This window comes from Tamandua tetradactyla, chromosome 8 (assembly GCF_023851605.1).
Source record: "Tamandua tetradactyla isolate mTamTet1 chromosome 8, mTamTet1.pri, whole genome shotgun sequence".
NCBI classification, from domain to species: Eukaryota; Metazoa; Chordata; class Mammalia; order Pilosa; family Myrmecophagidae; genus Tamandua; species Tamandua tetradactyla.
Genome location: NC_135334.1, coordinates 73196507 through 73217910, shown reverse-complemented (window position 1 = coordinate 73217910; position 21404 = coordinate 73196507). Strand labels below are relative to the sequence as shown.

Here is a 21404-nt window from a genome sequence, read left to right as displayed (position 1 = left end):
TTGAAAACCACGAAAAATCCACATCAAAACTACAGAGCTAATAAAGGAGTACAGCAAAGTGGCAGGTTACAAGATCAACACTCAAAAATCTGTAGTGTTTCTGTACACTAGTGATGAACAATCTTTTGGGAAATCAAGAAAAGAATTCCATTTAAAATTGCAACCAAAAGAATAAAATATTTAGGAATTAATTTAACTAAAGAGACAAAAGACCTATACAAAGAAAATTACAAGAAATTGTTAAAAGAAATCACAGAAGACCTAAATAAATGGAAGGGCATTCTATGTTCATGGATTGGAAGACTAAATATAGTTAAGATGTCAATTCTACCTACATTGATTTACAGATTCAATGCAATACCAATTAAAATCACAAAAACTTACTTTTCAGAAATAGAAAAACCAATAACCAAATTTATCTGGAATGGCAGGGTGCCCTGCATAGCTAAAAGTATCCTGAGAAAGAAAAGTGAAGTCAGAGGTCTCATGCTACCTGACTTTAAAGTGTATTACAAAGCTCTAGTGGTCAAAACAGGGTGGTACTGGCATAAAGATAGATATACTGACCAATGGAATAGAATAGAGTGTTCAGATATAGACCTTCTCATCTATGGACAATTGATCTTTGATAAGGCAGTCAAGCCAACTCACCTGGGACTTCAATAAATGGTGCTTAGAGAACTGGATAGCCATATGCAAAAGAATGAAGGAGGTCCATATCTCACACCCTATACAAAAATTAACTCAAAATGGATCAAAGACCTAAATGTTAGATCTAAGACCATAAAGCTGTTAGAAGGAAATGTAGGGAAATATCTTATAAATCTTATAATAGGAGGTGGTTTCCTATTACACCCAAAGCACAAGCACTGAAGAAAGAAAGAAAGAAATGGGAACTCCTCAAAATTAAACATTTTGTGCATCAAAGAACTTTGTCAAGAAAGTAAAAAGACAGCTTACACAATGGGAGACAATATTTGGAAACAATATATCAGATAAAGGTTCAGTATCCAGAATATGTAAAGAGATTGTTCAACTCAACAACAAAGACAGTCAACCCAATTACAAAATGGGCAAAAGAGTTGAACAGACACTTCCCAGAAGAGGAAATACAAATGACCAAAAGGCACATGAAAAGATGCTCAACTTCCCTGGCTATTAGGGAAATGCAAATCAAAACCTCAATGAGATATCATCTCACACCTACCAGAATGGCCATTATCAATAATACAGAAAACGACAATTTTTAAAAACTATTTTTAATGTACAGTATAACATATATACAAAGCAAAGAAATAAAAAAGCCATAGTTTTCAAAGTACTCTTCAACAAGTAGTTACAGGACAGATCCCAGAGTTTGTCATGGGCTACCATATGATCCTCTCTGAATTTCCCTTCCATCTGCTCCAGAATATAGGAGGCTAGAGAGCTTAAATACTTTTCTATCATCACCATCGACTTTTTTTAACCTTATTTTCTTGTGAAAATAACATATATACAAAAAAAGCTACAAATTTCAAAGCACAATACCACAATTAGTTGTAGAACATATTTCAGACTTTGACCTGGGTTATAATTTCACAATTTTAGGTTTTTACTTCTAGCTGCTCTAAAATACTGGAGACTAAAAGAGATACCAATTTAATGATTCAGCATTCATATTTATTTGTTAAATCCTATCTTCTATGTATAACTCCACCATCACCTTTGATCTTTCCAGCCCTCTCTTTAGGGGTGTTTGGATTATGGCCATTCTAAGTTTTTGATATTGGAAAGGTCTGTCACTAATATGGGGTAGGGAGATGGAACTATCTGATGTTCTGGAGAGGCTGGGCCAGGTTTCAGGACTTATCTGGACAAGGGACCCATGTGGAGGTTGTAGGTTTCTGTAAGGTTACTCTAGTGCATGGAACCCTTGTGGAATCTTATATATTGCCCTAGATGTTCTTTAGGATTGGCAGGAATGGTCCTGGTTGAGGGTTGGCAGGTTATGATAGGCAGCAACGTCTAATTGCAGCTTGCGCAAGAGCCACCTCCAGAGTAGCCTCTTGACTCTATTTGAACTCTCTCTGCCTTTGATACTTTATTAGTTACACTTCTTTTCCCCCTTTTGGTCAGGATGGAATGTTTGATCCCACAGTGACAGGTTTGGATTCATCCCTGGGAATCATTTCCCACGTCGCCAGGGAGACTTTCACCCCTGGATGTCATGTCCCACACAGCGGGGAGGGCAATGATTTCACTTGTAGAGTTGGGCTCAGAGAGAGTGGGGCCACATCTGAGTACAAAAGAGGCCTTCCAGAAGTAACTCTTAGGCATGCTAGAGGTCGTCTAAGCTTCTCTGTTACCTACATAAACTTCACAAGAGTGAGCCTCATGATTGAAGGCTTGACCTATTGATTTGGGTGTCCCTAAAGTTTGACACAATATCAGAGGATTCCCTGATGGTACAGTTTAATAGTTCCATATTCTTTCTCCCATCCCTCAGGGGACTTTGCCAATACTTTTTGATTATCTGCTTAATATACTCTAGGATGTGTTCTAGTTTGCTAGCTGCCGGAATGCAATATACCACAAATACAATGGCTTTTAAAAAGGGGAATTTAATAAGTTGCTAATTTACAGTTCTAAGGCCAAGAAAATGTCCCCATTAAAACAAGTCTATAGAAATGCCCAATCTAAGGCATCCAGGGAAAGATACCTCAGTTCAAGAAGGCCAATAAAGTTCAGAGTTTCTCTCTCAAGTGGAAGGGCACATGGCAAACACAGTCAGAGTTTCTCTCTCATCTGGAAAGGCACGTGGTGAACACAGTCAGGGTTCCTCTCTCATCTGGAAGGGCACATGGCGAACACAGCGTCATCTGCTAGCTTCTTCTCCTGGCTTCCTGTTTGATGAAGTTCCCTGGGAGACGTTTTCCTTCTTCATCTCAAACGCTGGCTAATGGACTCTCTACTTTGTGGTGCTGCAGCATTCTCTGCTCTCTCCAATCTCCTATTCTTCAAAATGTTTCCTCTTTTATAGGACTCCAGAAACTAATCCAGACACACCCAAATGGGTGGAGACATGTCATCACCTAATCCAGCTTAACAAGCACTCTTGATTAAATCACATCTCCAGGGAGATGATCTGGTTACAGTTTCAAACATACAGTATTCAATAGGGATTATTCTGCCTTTATGAAATGGGATTTACATTAAAACATGGCTTTTCTAGGGGATAAACATCCTTTCAAACCAGCACATGATGTATCCAGGCATTACAATATTCTATATAGGATTAAAGGACCTCTTTCTTATTCTGGGCTCCCAGTGTTTCTACTGTTCAAATGAACTGTATAGATAGGTTGAGTTAGATTATGTCCTACAGAAAATTTCAGTTCTAGATCAAATAAACCTTTCTTTCATTTGTCTCAAAGAGTATGGGTGGTTCTAAAATATAGGCATTGTCTTCCTTACCCCTATGTTCTAAATTCCTTTAGCCCCAACCTGTTCGGCTTCGTTTTTATCGCTACATATCAGGTTTATATATAAAACAGCCTCTCAAAATCCAGAAATATTATAGAGCAGGACTCATAGGCTACAGGGAATAAGAAAGAGTTGATTAGCCCCAATTTCAGAAGGATTGTTGCATTATTATTATTTTTTTAATTAAATTTTTAATTTTTTAAAAAAATATAACAACAAATACAAACATTCTTAACTTACGCTCATTCCATTCTAACATATAATCGGTAATTCACAATATCATCACGTAGTTGCATATTATCATCATGATCATTTCTTAGAACATTGTATCAATTCAGAAAAAGAAATAAAAAGAAAACCGAAAAAAATTCATGCATACCATACTCCTTACTCCTCCCTTTCATTGATCACTGGCATTTCAATCTACTAAATTTATTTTAACATTTGTTCCTCCTATTATTTATTTTTATTCCATATGTTTTACTCATCTGTTGATAGACAGATAAAAGGGGCATCAGACACAAGGTTTTCACAATCACACAGTCACATTGTGAAAACTATTTCATTATACAATAATCTTCAAGAAACATGGCTACTGGAACACAGCTCTGCATTTTCAGGCAGTTCCCTCCAGCCTCTCCATTATACCTTAACTAAAAAGGTGATATCTATTTAATGCATAAGAATAACCAGGATAACCTCTCGACTCTGTTTGGAATCTCTCAGCCATTGACACTTTATTTTGTCTCATTTCACTCTTCCCCCTTTTGGTCGAGAAAGTTTTCTCAATCCCTTGATGCTGAGTCTCAGCTCATTTTAGGATTTCTGTCCCACGTTGCCAGGAAGGTCCACACTCCTGGGGGTCATGTCCCATGTAGAGAGGGGGAGGGCAGTGAGTTTGCTTGTTGAGTTGGCTGGAGAGAGAGGCCACAATTGAGCAACAAAAGAGGTTCTCTTGGGGGTGACTTAGGCCTAATTTTAAGTAGGCTTGAACAATCCTTTGCGGTGTTAAGTTTCATATGAACAAACCCCAAGATTGGGGGCTCAGTCTGTTGCTTTGGTTGTCCCCACTGCTTGTGAGAATATCAAGAATTCAACTTGGGGAAGTTGAATTTTCCCCATATTTTGCAAATACTTTTTATTCGCTGTTCAAATCACTCCGGGATTTATTGGGGCATCAGCCTGGACAAACCAACAAAATCTCATGCCCTACTCAAGGTTCCATGTACTTATGGTGTTCAATTAAGCTGTCTACATAAGTTATATTAGTGGCAATTGATTCTTAACATGACACCCAAAGAATGAGAAACCAGAGAAACAATAGCTAAATTTGATTTCATAAAAATTTAAAACTTTTGTGCATTGAAGAAAATCATCCATAAAGGGAAAGGACACCCAACCTATAGAATGGGAGAGAATAGTTTTAAACCATATATCCAATAAGGGTTTAATATCCAGAGTATATAAAGAAATTTTACAATGTAAGAACAAAAAGACAAACCACCCTATAAATAAATGAGATGAACAGACATTTCTTCAAAGAAGATATCCAAAAGGCCAATAAAGACATGAAGAGATGTTCAGTATCACCTGACATTAGGGAAATGCAAATTGAAAGCACAATGAGATATCACTCATACACACAAGGATGGTTACAATAATAAAAGAAAAGAAGTGTTGGAGAGGCTGTGGAAAATTAGAATTCTAGTTCACTGCTTGTTGGAATGTAGACTGGAGCAGCCACTAAAGAAAGCAACGTGGCAGTTCCTCAAAATGTTAAATATAGAATTATCATTTGACCTCGCAAACTCACTTCTAGGTATATACCCAAAGACAACTAACACAGGGTTGCAAAAAAGATACTTGCACATCAGTGTTTATAGTAGTATTATTAACAGTAGTCAAAAGCTGGAAACAGCCTAAATATCCATCGATGTTTTTCTAAAAATAAAATTGAAAGCCATGGTCTACTGAAAACAAGAACAAATTTAGTGAGAAGGCATCGAGGAAGAATAGTTTGTGTCCCTTTTCTTCCCTGTCTTTGGACACTGTCTTGTGAAAATGTATACTCTAATTCCTCACCAAATAGTTTCTAAAGGTATTAAAACTCCACCTGCAAAAAACAGAATGTAACTGGTCCTTTTAAATTAGCAGTTATGAAATGCACATATTTTTAAAAGCACATATTTTAGGAAATATTTACTATGAACTTAATTTATCAGAAAGAAACCAATGACAGGAACAATTTATCTTTTAAAGGCTAGCTTGATTATTGCAAAAAATTTTAATATGTCAGATAATGAAAAAGGGCAACTTCATTTATTTCCTCTGTACACACTGTGACATAACGGCAAAGTTGTTGAACTTCAATACTTTTGCATGAAAAGATTACTATCAAAGAATGACTGCATATAGATGGTAAGATTTAATATGTAAGAAACAAGATATTATAATAGTCATTTCTTTACCAATTATAAAATGCAACCTTCTCTTCTGTGTGCCTTTAACATTCATTGCACTGACACATGCCCTTCTTGCTCCGTGAAATGACTTGAGTCGAGAGCATTAAAATTCATGTGAGTGAAAGAAAAAACTCTTTAAATCATTTTTCTCAAAAAGTAATGTACAAGGCTAGTACCTCCCCTATTACCTGTTGGGGTCACCATTACCAACTCAGGAGGAAGGAGAAGAGAATTTGCTTCAATTTTGTTGAAGGAAAAATTGTTTCTAGGAAATTTTCCATGAAAAGCATTCTTCTATATTGATTCCTTCATTTTGTTAGCATGCAAAAACATTTTTGATTCTAAAATGAATTACTTAACACCTATGCACTAATGATTAGGTCTTACCTTGCTAGAAGTTTCTAACAAAAACTGGAATGTGTTCTGCATAGCTTGGCATGTCTCTAACTCAGTCCGGTTGAAGGCTATTAAATAATCTTTAAGGTGATCGTACACATTTCCATCAAGAGCCTGTATTAAAGGAGTGAAAAAAAAAAGTTACAATAAATCTTTGATATATGATGCCTGATCCCTGCAAGTTAAAGAGATAAGTGGACAACAGATACAGATTGTTATGGTATGCTGAATAAACAATAATCATTTGGGAGAAATGATGCATTTCTCTCGTAAACAGGAACTAAAAAAAGGTAAAGGTCAATATTGGTAAAGTTGTCAGAAAACAGGTTTTATAGAACAAAACTTGGGAGATAAAAGGCCTGGCTTCTACTTTGTTCATCCACTTATTAGCTATATTCACCTCTACTGTTGTCACTTATAACAGAGTGTGTGAGTTCAATGACATAATGGATATGAAAGGATTAGGGATGATGCCTGGAACAGAGTAGACATTCGGTGAGCATTAACGTCCTCCATTTTTTCTCATCCGTTATTGGTAGGATTAGAAATTTGTATATTCTTCCTAGAGAGCAGCTAGAGAAAAATCACAATAAAACAGTAAAGAAAGAACAGTGACTCAGGAATCCTGTTTGGGGGCAGAAACATCAATATAATATATATGAAGGGTTTCAAACATTAGTATTTGTTTAAACATTTGTAACAGGACACCTTGGAGCTGAAAAGTGAAAAAAGAAAAGAAAAACACAAACATTTGGGAATCATTAATCTATGATATATTCAGTCACTAAAATATATACAATAAGCAAAATAAAAACTGAGAAGACTGTAGAGATTAAACAGTCAGTATTAAATAATTTTAGATTAAAAAAGAAAACAAAAGAATATATACATATTAAGCACATTAAGCACAACTATAGAAAGACTATATCTATAATGATAATAATCCAAGAAGTTTTAGAGTCTTGCTAATCAATGTAGACTTTTTTTTTTTCAGTTGAGGTACAACTGACTACCATTTAAACTATTTTAAATTGTAAAACTGGGTGACTTTTATTTTTATTACATTCACAGGGTTGTGTAACCACTTATTTCAGAATATTTTGTTTACCCCCAAAAGAAGCCTTGTACCCATTAAGCAGTAACTCCCTATTCCTCACTCTTTCCAGATCCTGGCAAATAACTAATCTGGATTTCTGTCTCTATGGATTTGTCTATTCTAGACATTTCATATAAATGAAATAAAATAATATGTTATTCTTTTTGGCTTCTTTCACTTAGCATAATGTTTTCAAGATTCACCCATATTGCACCATATCAATATTGCATTGTTTTCTATGGTTGAATAATATTTCATTGTATGAATATACCACAATTTTTTTATCCATTCATAAACTGCTGGACATCTGGGTTGTTTCCACTTTTTTTGGCTACTGTGAATTAAGGGGGTATAAACATTCAAGTACAAGTTTGTGTTTGAATACTTTTGGTTATATACCTAGAAGTGGAATCGCTGGGTCACATGGTACGACAATCCTATGTTTAATTTAGAGGAACTGCCAAGCTGTTTTTCATAGCAACTGAGCCATTTAACATTGCCATCAACAATGTACAGGATTCAGATTTCTCTATATTCTTGCCACCACTTGTCATTTTCTCTATATTTTTATAATAGCCATCCTACTGGGTGTGAAGTAGTATCTTACTGTGGTTTGGATTTGCATCTTTCTAATGAGGTGGAGTACCTTTTAATGTACTTATTGGCCATTTGTATATACTCTTAGAGAAATGTATATTTAAATCCTTTGCACATTTCTTAATTAGGTTGTTCTTCTAATTTTGCTGTAAAAGTTCTTTATATATTCTGAATACTAGATTTTATGAGATACAATTTTTACTTTCTCTCACTTAGTGAGTTGTCTTTTCACTTTCTTTATAGTGTTCTTTAGTGCACAAAAGTATCTAATTTTTATGAAGTCAATACATTTATTTTTAATTTTGTTGCTTGTGCTTTTGGTTTCATATCTGAGAATTCTCGATGGAGGCTTTATAGTAAAGAAATTCTTTATGTATTTTAAATTTGGCTATTTGATTAAACTTATACCATATAACTGATTTTTAAAAATATACAAATTCTGTCCCCAAAGCACTGAATGACAAAAACTGAACATTTTATACTGCTTATATCACTAGATGGCACCAATGAGCACTTCAAATAAAGGCAGTCCAAATACTGTTATCTAAAGACTCTTTCTACATGCCAACAACAACTGTTGATGTTAAGTCTGAAGAAAATTTCCTACCTCCAAACATACTATTCATGAACTTGTAAAAAAAAAAAAAAGAAAGAAAGAAAGAAATAACCACTTCCATGAAAAAGAAGTTTTTTCCTGAGAAACGCTCTTGTTATACAATGATAAGCAGGAAATCTTCGGAGTATATATTTAAGTAAAGCAAATGGCAATATAGGCATCATGAGCTCCAAAAAGAGGAGATATGCTTTTAAGGTAAATCAAAGACCAGCACAGATTCTCTGACATCACTGCAATATAAACTGGGTGCTATATTAACTGAATCGGAGTCATGAAGAGGGATAAAGAAAGTAAAATAATAAATAAATAAAAATATGTCTTTAAATTCTGTTTTTGACTCTACAATAATCAGGGTTACTTTTGATTGACGATACTATTTCTTATTAATGGAATTGTGCTATTGATTTTGAGAAAAGTATGCCACAATCAGAATTATTCATTCATTCAGCTTCTCAAATTTTATTTTTAAAAATCTAAACATCTTGGGGGTGCAAAGGCAGTTCAGCGGTAGAATTATCGCCTGCCATGTGGTAGACCCAGGTTCAGTTCCTGGTCTATGCACTTCCCCAAAAATAAACAAATAAGCAAAACAAACAAAAAACAAACAAGTGAAAATTCAACAAATGGTACTGTAATAACGGGAAACTCACATGGAAAAGTAATGAAATGTGACCCCACCATACAACATAAAAAAAAATCTAAACACCTTATAAAGACATTCTTGTTGCTACAGTAGTATATTTTAATATAACTACAAATCTTATATTATTTCAGTGGATTATACGATACTTAACTGATAAACGAATTCTAGGGTCCATCAATAGGTATGATTATCTCCTAAACTTGACTGCCAAAGTCTTAGCAAATAGGGGCTGATTAGAAATATTGAGCTTTTGTTGAACTTTGAACTTAAATATGTTAACATATTTTTCTTCATTTATAAATGAAGGAATGTCAAGCAGAATTACAGATATGCAATATTTAACATTAAAGAGTTGAAAAGTAATAAAAAGCCTGACAACTTAGTGAATAAGCAGTACCTAACTGCTTATACGAAAAGATTTACTTCAAATAGGGCTTTGTGCCTTGTTTTAAAAAACATAAAGCCCAACTTAAAAGCAATAAACCCCAGCCTTTATATTTTAACAATTCATGAGCAGTCCTGCTCTCTCCTCCTTGCCAGGCAGATAAAAATTCACAGGTCTATATGAGTAAGTAGAATCCTTCAACCACTAGCTATGTTTCTTTTTTAAATGTCTAACTAAACTAGTGGTTCTGAAATTTAAGTGAGCATGAAAATTACTTAGAGGCTCACTAAAAAAACAGTTTATAGAGTTCCACCACTCAAGTTTTCGATTCAGTGGTCTGGGGTGGGGTCTAAAATTTTGCATTTCTATAATTTGCATAATTGATGGGTTCTGCTTCCCCTACCCATCAAGTTTCTGGGAGGGGATGGCAATTTATACATCTTCTAACAAGTTATCCAATTTACTGCTAGTCTGAGGACCACACTTGCCCAGAGAGCAGCAAAAAATTACAAGCCATGCTAAGAAATGGAGAGATATGGCTCAATCAATGGAACAAATTAAAACTTCAGAGAGACACAGAATTGGGAACAACCAATCAAGAAAGTTCAAACAAATCTCCTAAATCAATTCAAAGAGATAAAGGAAATATGGATAAAGAGCTAAAGAATATTCTTTTCAGCATATTGAAGAGTTTGAAAGTATGAAAAAATAGCAGAAATTAAGGGAATGAAAGGCACAACACAGTAGAGGTATACACTAGCAGATTTGAACAGGCAGGAGAAAGAATCACTAAACTAAAAGACAGGACAATCAAAATCATATAGACAGAAGAACAGATAGAGAAACAAATAGAAAAAAAATGAGCAGGTGTCTCAGGGATTTGAACAACAGCATGAAGCAAACACACATACATGTCATGGGTGTCCTAGAAGGAGAAAAGAAGGGTAAAGGGGAGAAAGAATATTTGAGGAAATAATGGCCAAAAATTCCCCATCTCTCATGAAAGATAAAAATATACATGTACAAAAAGTACAATGTACTCCAAACAGAATAAATCTTAACAGACCTACTCCAAGACACATACTAATCAGAATGTCAAATGCCAAAGATAAAGAGAGAAATCTGAAAGTAACAAGAGAAAAGTGATTTGGCATATACAATGAATCCTCAATAAGACTAAGGGACTATTTCTCATTGGAAACCATGGAGGTAAGAAGTACTGGTATGATATATGCAAGGTGCTGAAAGAGGAAAAACTGCCAGACAAAAATTATTTATCTGGCAAAACAGTCCTTCAAAAATGAGGAAGCGTTTCAAATATTCACAGATAAACAGAAACCGAGAGAGTTTGTCAATGAAAGACCTAACCTACAAGATTACACAAGGGAGTTCTGCAGGTTGAAAGAAAAAGACAGTAGAAAGTGGCTTGGCATAGTGAGAAAAATGGAAATCTTCAGTAAGGGTAAATAACAAAAAAATAAAAAAGAAATAAAAGGGTAAATGCAAAACCCAATTGTTCTGTATTCTCAATATATATAAGTCTACTCTTTAATTCCTTTAATAGTAAGAATATAAATGAACAAGAAAAAGGCATATTTCCTGATAATAACAAACATGTAAAATATAAAGTAGTAAAGTAAGACAAAAACAACATAAAGAGGGAAAACAGATGGATATGAGAGCAGAGAACATGTATACTATTGAAGGCAAGTTGGTATCTTTTCAAATTATAGGTTTAGATGTAGGTTGTATAATACAAACCCCAAGGTAACTACAAAGACAGAATTTAAAATATATACAGAAACAGAAATGAGAAAGGGATCAGACAAGCAATTGTGTGATCATTATACAGAATAAGAGGCTACAGCAAAGGAAAATAGAGGTCAAAAAGTATAAAAATGAAAGGATAAATTGGCTGAAGTACTGCCTTTACAGTCATTACACAGAATGTTAATGGATTAATCTTCCCAATCAAAAGACACAGATTGGAAGAATGGATAAAAAGCATGCTCTCACCATACGTTGTTTACAAGAGACTTACCTTCAACCCAAAGACACAAATAGGTTAAAAGCAAAAGGAGGGAAAAAGTATTACATGTAAATAGAAAAAACAAAAACAAAAAGAGCAGAGGTAGCTATACTAATATTGGACAATATAGACTTTACATCAAAAGTTATTATAGGAGACAAAGAAGGATTCTATATAATTAATAAAATGTGTAATCCACCAAAAAGAAATAACAATCATAAATGTTTATGCACTTAACTATTGTGCCCCCCCCATAAAACATGAAGCAAACAATGACAAAACTGAAGGGAGAAGGAGTCACCTCTATTATAATAGTTGTAGATTTTAATACACACATCTCAACAATGGATAGAAGATCCACTAACAGAATATCAATAAGGAAACAGAGAACTTGAATAACATGATAAGCGAATAAGACTTAATAGACATATACAGAATACTGCACTCCAAAACAGTGGGACATACATTCTTCTCAAGTGCACATAGATTGTTCTTCAGGATAGATCATAAACTAGACTATATTTAATAGTACAATTTTTTTATTAATTAACGGAAAAAAAAATTAACCCAACATTTAGAAATCATACCATTCTACATATGCAATCAGTAATTCTTAACATCATCACATAGATGCATGATCATCGTTTCTTAGTACATTTGCATCGGTTTAGAAGAACTAGCAACACAACAGAAAAAGATATAGAATGTTAATATAGAGAAAAAAAATAAAAGTAATAATAGTAAGAACAAAACAAAACAAAACAAAACAAAACAAAAACCTATAGCTCGGATGCAGCTTCATTCAGTGTTTTAACATGATTACTTTACAATTAGGTATTATTGTGCTGTCCATTTTTGAGTTTTTGTATCTAGTCCTGTTGCACAGTCTGTATCCCTTCAGCTCCAATTACCCATTATCTTACCCTGTTTCTAACTCCTGCTGAACTCTGTTACCAATGACATATTCCAAGTTTATTCTCAAATGTCGATTCACATCATTGGGACCATACAGTATTTGTCTTTTAGTTTTTGGCTAGACTCACTCAGCATAATGTTCTCTAGGTCCATCCATGTTATTACATGCTTCATAATTTTATCCTGTCTTAAAGCTGCATAATATTCCATCGTATGTATATACCACAGTTTGTTTAGCCACTCGTCTGTTGATGGACATTTTGGCTGTTTCCATCTCTTTGCAATTGTAAATAACGCTGCTCTAAACATTGGTGTGCAAATGTCCGTTTGAGTTTTTGCCCTTAATTCCTTTGAGTAGATTCCCAGCAATGGTATTGCTGGGTCATATGGCAATTCTATATTCAGCTTTTTGAGGAACCGCCAAACTGCCTTCCACAGTGGTTGCACCATTTGACATTCCCACCAACAGTGGATAAGTGTGCCTCTTTCACCGCATCCTCTCCAGCACTTGTCATTTTCTATTTTGTTGATAATGGCCATTCTGGTGGGTGTGAGATGATATCTCATTGTAGTTTTGATTTGCATTTCTCTAATGGCCAGGGACATTGAGCATCTTTTCATGTGCCTTTTGGCCATTTGTATTTCCTCCTCTGAGAGGTGTCTATTCAAGTCTTTTTCCCATTTTGTAATTGGGTTGGCTGTCTTTTTGTTGCTGAGTTGAACAATCTCTTTATAAATTCTGGATACTAGACCTTTATCTGATATGTCGTTTCCAAATATTGTTTCCCATTGTGTAGGCTGTCTTTCTACTTTCTTGATGAAGTTCTTTGATGCACAAAAGTGTTTAATTTTAAGGAGTTCCCATTTATTTATTTCCTTCTTCAGTGCTCTTGCTTTAGGTTTAAGGTCCATAAAACTGCCTCCAATTGTAAGATTCATAAGATATCTCCCTACATTTTCCTCTAACTGTTTTATGGTCTTAGACCTAATGTTTAGATCTTTGATCCATTTTGAGTTAACTTTTGTATAGGGTGTGAGATACGGGTCTTCTTTCATTCTTTTGCATATGGATATCCAGTTCTCTAGGCACCATTTATTGAAGAGACTGTTCTGTCCCAGGTGAGTTGGCTTGACTGCCTTATCAAAGATCAAATGTCCATAGATGAGAGGGTCTATATCTGAGCACTCTATTCGATTCCATTGGTTGATATATCTATCTTTATGCCAATACCATGCTGTTTTGACCACTGTGGCTTCATAATATGCCTTAAAGTCAGGCAGTGCAAGACCTCCAGCTTCGTTTTTTTTCCTCAAGATGTTTTTAGCAATTTGGGGCACCCTGCCCTTCCAGATAAATTTGCTTATTGGTTTTTCTATTTCTGAAAAATAAGTTGTTGGGATTTTGATTGGTATTGCATTGAATCTGTAAATCAATTTAGGTAGGATTGACATCTTAACTATATTTAGTCTTCCAATCCATGAACACGGTATGCCCTTCCATCTATTTAGGTCTTCTGTGATTTCTTTTAGCAGTTTTTTGTAGTTTTCTTTATATAGGTTTTTTGTCTCTTTAGTTAAATCTATTCCTAGGTATTTTATTCTTTTAGTTGCAATTGTAAATGGGATTTGTTTCTTGATTTCCCCCTCCGCTTGTTCATTGCTAGTGTATAGAAATGCTACAGATTTTTGAATGTTGATCTTGTAACCTGCTACTTTGCTGTACTCATTTATTAGCTCTAGTAGTTTTGTTGTGGATTTTTCCGGGTTTTCGACGTATAGTATCATATCGTCTGCAAACAGTGATAGTTTTACTTCTTCCTTTCCTATTTTGATGCCTTGTATTTCTTTTTCTTGTCTAATTGCTCTGGCTAGAACCTCCAACACACTGTTGAATAATAGTGGTGATAGTGGACATCCTTGTCTTGTTCCTGATCTTAGGGGGAAAGTTTTCAATTTTTCCCCATTGAGGATGATACTAGCTGTGGGTCTTTCATATATTCCCTCTATCATTTTAAGGAAGTTCCCTTGTATTCCTATCCTTTGAAGTGTTTTCAACAGGAAAGGATGTTGAATCTTGTCAAATGCCTTCTCTGCATCAATTGAGATGATCATGTGATTTTCCTGCTTTGATTTGTTGATATGGTGTATTACATTAATTGATTTTCTTATGTTGAACCATCCTTGCATACCTGGGATGAATCCTACTTGGTCATGATGTATAATTCTTTTAATGTGTTGTTGGATACGATTTGCTAGAATTTTATTGAGGATTTTTGCATCTATATTCATTAGAGAGATTGGCCTGTAGTTTTCTTTTTTTGTAATATCTTTGCCTGGTTTTGGTATGAGGGTGATGTTGGTTTCATAGAATGAATTAGGTAGTTTTCCCTCCACTTCGATTTTTTTGAAGAGTTTGAGGAGAGTTGGTACTAATTCTTTCTGGAATGTTTGATAGAATTCACATGTGAAGCCGTCTGGGCCTGGACTTTTCTTTTTAGGAAGCTTTTGAATGACTAATTCAATTTCTTTACTTGTGATTGGTTTGTTGAGGTCATCTATGTCTTCTTGAGTCAAAGTTGGTTGTTCATGTCTTTCCAGGAACCTGTCCATTTCCTCTAAATTGTTGTATTTATTAGCGTAAAGTTGTTCATAGTATCCTGTTATTACCTCCTTTATTTCTGTGAGGTCAGTAGTTATGTCTCCTCTTCCATTTCTGATCTTATTTATTTGCATCCTCTCTCTTCTTCTTTTTGTCAATCTTGCTAAGGGCCCATCAATCTTATTGATTTTCTCATAGAACCAACTTCTGGCCTTATTGATTTTCTCTATTGTTTTCATGTTTTCAATTTCATTTATTTCTGCTCTAATCTTTGTTATTTCTTTCCTTTTGCTTGCTTTGGGATTAGTTTGCTGTTAATAGTACAATTTTAATATTCTTTCATCAGTTGTAACAAAGGTACCACATTAATGCAAAGTGTCAACAATAGGGGATTTATGGGAACACTACTTTTTCATGATTTTTCTGTAAACCTATAACTTCTCTAATTAAAAATATTAAAAAAAAAGAAAAGAACTAGAGGAAATCCAGGAAAACAATAAATGGCATGGGTGGGCATCCCTGGGATGGAAACTGTAGCATGAGTCTAAAATGGCCTATTCTTGACATTAAGTACATAAAGCCTTTCTGCAGCAGGAAAGAATTCACCAAACTCATTGGGAAAAGCTCTGATGTGAACTCTGATAGAGTGAAGATGAGAATGGTGGCAGGAGAGAAGAAGATTGGGTGGTTCCTGAGTAAGTACCACCTTAACTTCTCTGTGATTTAGTTGCCTAAGCCAACACATTTCCTTGTTTTACTTGAACTATTTTCAGTTGGGTCTTTGTTTCTTGCAACCAAGAGACTCCTTACTAAAGAGTTATGGATGATAACTGTAGCTTATATTGACCATAGTATCCAAATTATTCCTTATGTTGCACTATAAGGAGAAACTCTTGATTTATATAGATAACCAAGCACAATATTATAACTCAATAATTTGACATACTATTCCTGAATCTCTTCAATTAAACAGATGTAAAATCTTGGAGTGAGAAATTTTTATTTCAAAGTTGAATCACAAAAACAATCCAAAACATGCATGTATTTCTTATAAATTTAAAGTCAAGTAAGAACCATCTGAAGCTTACAATAAATTCTAAAAAGAGTATCATTAGCATAATGGTTTACAAGGGCATGCTGGGCAAAGATGCCCCTCAGACTTTTCTAACATTTAAGCATTTAAATAAACACGGCACAAGAATGTTCTCTAAGTACACATATTTGTTCAATTCCAAATGAGGAGATGTGTACAGACTTCATATAGAGACCTGCATAAGGGGTCATAATTTTCTTAATCAATGATACACTGCAATTTACATATATGCTCAGAAATGGCAGGAGAAGCATTCTTTCAAAGTTTATACAAATTTGAGTCAATCTGATAGTATGAGGTCCTTGGTCTCCAATATGCAAAAGTTTGGTAGGTGAATCATTCAAATATGTATTTTAAAAACTGTCAAACTATTCTCACTATTTGCTACAAATTGCTATGGGAAAAATATTGTAATATCAAAATAGAGAAAACAAGAGGGATTTAACCAGCAATATGTTTCAATGGACCAGCAGTACTTTTTAAAAATGGAATTTGAATGCTTTCAAGCAGCCATTTAATTTCCAGTTAGCTAGAGATCACACATTCCCTTTTATATTGCTCCTACTCTCTTTACAAATTTGACCTACTTAATCTCTGAAATCAGTTAAGTTTGGAACCTTGAAAAGTGAAAAATAAAATTGGGATATACTCAAGACAAATCGAGAAGCTAAGAATTCTAGGATGTTCTTTCTACTGAACATTTATTTCACAGGAAAGTATAAATTCCTGGAACTTATTTGAAAAGGAAAATGTGGATGTATTAGGAATGAGGAGAAAGAAAATATATCGTTTTTCTAAGCATCTGTGCAATTTCCCCTGCAGTGAGAACTTTTAAACAGTGGCTTCCTTGTTTAGATCAAGGAAAGGAATAGATTTTGTAGTCATAGAGTTACACTGAAATCTCTTGAGTTTCCTTAATGCAGCCTAGAAAAGCAAACTCTTCTTTTCTGAGAGCGATGGGCATTCTAAAATAGCTTTTGGTAAACGTCAAGGATATAAATATCAACATGATGATAAATGTGAACTGTCATAAAATTAAATCTTGATACGTCACTGATGCTGGAAGAAAAGGCCAACTGCTTTTATTTATTCTGAGAAAACTCCAAGTTGCAGTTAACCGCGAATTTTCCCTTTAGAAAAGAAAAGCTGCTTTTTGCAAATTTAAAGAGATCAAAACACAAAATATTTGGCTGCATGTGAGTTATTGTAAATATCTTAATATATAGCTGAATTTGTCAAGTGATGTAAAGTAAAACTGGAAACTTATCACCTAATGTTATACTTGGTTGTTTTATTTCCAAGAATTTTGAGTTACTTGCAGTCCTATGAAGGAGGAAGCAAACAAGTTTCTGTCAGTGAATTACAAAGCCAGGAAGGAAAGGAAAGGAAAATTTGATGCTACTTTTCTATAAAGTCTCTGTTGTGCTCTTGAGTTACTGAATGGCATGCAAAAGAAGCCAGATTCCTACAGTCATCTGGTTGTGTCTGAGCTAAAAGTATCAAAATTTAGGTTTCAACCCTAAAGTAGCATGGTTCAGCAGAATGCCTCGGCCTTCGAACCATATACATTTGGATTCAAATCCCAGTTCTACCATTTACTAGCAACATGACTCTGGAATGATAGTGAACCTGCCTGAGTTTAAATTCCTGATGTGATGGAGTCAAAGAGTATGGCTCTTGTATATGATGGTTATTAAAATAATCATACTTAACCATTTCTATGTTCTATGAGAGAATTACATTCACTTCCTTTATAAAACTATATAAACTACAAGGGACTTTGGTGAATCACAGACTTGATTCTACAATGTACATGAGCATTATGACTTCTCTAAGCTTCACTTTTCTCATCCATAAAATAAAAAGTTAGTGTTATCTCCTCAGATATTAAGATTTAAGGTTTGTTAAATATTTTCCAGTGTACAATTTTAATCCCCTTTTGTTTCCTTTACTACAAATTTTTTGTAGTTATTTTCTTAGTAGTTGCCTGGGGATTAAAATTAACATCTTAATTTAAAGCCATATAGTTTGGATTAATGCCAATTTAATTTCTATACTATATAAAAATTTTACTCCCATATAGCTGTATTCTCTGTGGAGAGAATATGTACAAAAATAAGTATATATTTATCATATAAATATATCTTATATATTATAAGCCCATCAGCACAGTTTTATAATTACTGCTTTATGCAATTGTCTCTTTTATTTTTTTTGTACAGCTCTAAAACTTTAATGCACAGTGAAAATGCATGCTTGAAGGAAGATGAGTGTGGGTGTGCTGCAAAGGAGGAGAAGCCGCAACTGTCTTTTAATTACTTTTTTACATGGGCAGGCACCAGGAACCCAACCCGGGTCTTCAGTATGGCAGGCGAGAACTCTGCCATTGAGCCACTGTTGCCTACCGCAGTTGTCTTTTAAATCAAAGAGAAGAGCTACAAACAAAAATACCATTATACAGTCTTTATATTTACCTAGGTAGTTACCTTTACAAGTACTCTTTATTTCTTCATGTGTATTAAAGTATCCTTTTACTTCTATTTGAAAGACTCTTATTAGTATCTTTTGTAGTGCAAGGTGGCTAGTGACAAGTCTACTTTAGATTTAATTTACCTAGGAATGTTTTACTTTTTCCTTCACTTCTCAAGGACAGTTTTGCTGGATATACAATTCTTGGTTGACACTCTTTTTCCATTCAGCACTTTGAATATACCATACCACTGCTTCTTGGTTTCCATGGTTTCTGATGAGAAGTCAGCTGTTAATGTTATTGGGGAGTCTGTGTACATAGGAGTTACTTCTCTCTGCTGTTTTGAAGTCTCAGTTACATTGTCTGTCAATAGTTTGACTATCATGAATCTTGGTGTGGCTCTCTTTGAGTTCATCCCCCTTGGATTTCATTAGCTTCTTGGATATACACATTCATGTTTTAAAATCAAATTTAGAAGTTTTCAACCATTATTTCTTTAAATATTTTTTTTGCCTCTCTCTCTTTCCTCTCCTTTTGGGACTTCCATATGCATATGTTGGTGTTCTGAGGCTCTAGGTATCTGAGGCTCTGTTCATTTATCTTCATTCTTTTCTTCTTCCTGTTTCTCAAACTGGATAATCTTAATTAACTTATTGTTAACTTGACTTGATTTTTTTTCTTCTGACAGCTGTACTTTGCTGTTGAACTCGTCTAGTGATTTTTTTTTTCATTTATTTTATTCTACCTTTCAATTCCTGAATTTCTATTTGGCTCCTTTTTTATAATTTCTACCTCTTTATCAATATTTTCTATTGGTGAGGCACTGCTCTCTTCCTTTCCTTTAGTTCTATAGATATGATCTCCTTTAGTCCTTTGAACATATTAAAAATAGGTGATTTGAAATATTTGTCTAGTTATTCCAATACACTGGTTTCCTTGGGGGTAGTTTCTATTGACTTTTGTTTGTTTTGCTTTGCTATGCATGGGCTATACTTTTCTATTTACATGTATCATATTTTTGTTTGTTAAAAACTGGACTTTTAAAAAATATAATGTGACAAACTCTAGGAATCAGATTCTCCCTCTTTGGGATTGTTGTTGCTACTGTTTGTTCATCTTTTGACTTCCTGGACTAATTCTGTAAAGTCTGTATTCTTTCTGTGTACAACCACTGAAATCTCCCAACTAATCATCAACAGAGATATCCCTAAATGCCTTGAATCAAAATCATTCTTGTTTATCAAGGAGGTGTGTGTGTGTGTATGTGTGTGTGTATATGTGTATGCTGGGTTTGTCTTCAACATTCTGGCCATTTACAACTCTGCTTTACCTTTTAATCGCTGCTTGTGCAGATCTCAAGGTCAGCAAAGTGTGAAAGATTGTGCCCTCCTTGGGTCTTTCCCGACCACGTGCACAGCCCTGCACATTTGCGTGTGGCCTTTTCAAATCAGTTTTAGCTGATTCTATTTTTTCCCTACTCTCTATTTCATTTATCTCAACTTTAATCATTATTATTTGCTTCTGAAGTACTTAAACCACTTTTATCTTCTTTTCTTTTTCCTCAGACATCAACAAACAGGAGGCTAGACCACATGCTCTCTTGAGATTCTTGAAGCTAAAGGCTCTATGACTCCAAAAAGAGCTTTTATTCATTTGATATTTTATTCGATTCCATACAGTACAAAACTTGTTTCTCAGCTATCTTTAGAACTGGTTACATCATTACATCACCTTGTTATGTTGAGAAACAAAAAGTAGAAGACATCAGAAGACAACTAGCAAAGTGGTAAAGTAAGTCCTCCTTTCTAATGGTTATCTTAAATGTAAATGGATTAACTCTACAATCAAAAGGCAGGAGCTGGCAGAATGGCTAATTCACCACAGATCCAAAAACAAAAATAGATCGAAAGTGAAAGAATGGAAAAAATATCCCAAGCACATGTAACCAAAACAGAGGTGGGGTGATTACTAATTTCAGACAAAGGACACTTGCAGTAAAAACTGTTATAAGAGATAAACAACACCATTATAGCCACCTAACAACAGGGCCCCAAAATACATAGACAAACATTGGCTGAATTGAAGGGAAAAATAGACAGTTCTACATTAGTAAGCAACTTCAATATACCACTTTCAATAATGGATAGAACATCTAGACACAAGAAATAGAAAACTTGAACAACACTATAAACTAATCTGACCCAACAGACATACATAGCACACTTCACCCCACAACAGAAAAATTCATATTCTTCTTAGGGGGACATGGATCATTCTTCAGGACAGATCACATATTAAGGCAAAAGACAAGTCTTAATAAATCTAAAAAGACTGAAATAATAAAAATTATCTTCTCTGAACAAATGGAAAGAAGCTAGAAATCAGTAACAAAAGGGAAATGGGAAAATTTACAAATATGTAAAAATTAAACACCAAGCTTTTAAACAACCGTTGGATCAAATAAGAAATCACAAGGAAAACTAGGAAATACTTGGAGATGGATGAAAATGAAAACACAGCATACCAAAACTTATGGGATACAGCAAAGGCAGTGCTTAGAGGAAATTTATAGGTATAAACAGCTATGTATTTTTTTCAAGTTCCAAATATTTTATTTTTTATTCATATAGTATGAAGT

At 34.4% G+C, this 21404-nt stretch overlaps 1 protein-coding gene across 4 annotated transcripts in view; it reads right to left on the bottom strand.

The window, feature by feature from the left end:
- Window positions 1-21404, bottom strand: part of FCHSD2 (FCH and double SH3 domains 2) — a 456625-nt gene that overhangs the window by 164451 nt on the left and 270770 nt on the right. For all 4 annotated transcript variants that reach the window (XM_077113662.1, XM_077113660.1, XM_077113661.1 and 1 more), the window contains one exon: window positions 6315-6437. In XM_077113662.1, coding sequence (XP_076969777.1) covers window positions 6315-6437 — 123 coding nt within the window. The remainder of the gene's footprint in view (window positions 1-6314; window positions 6438-21404) is intronic.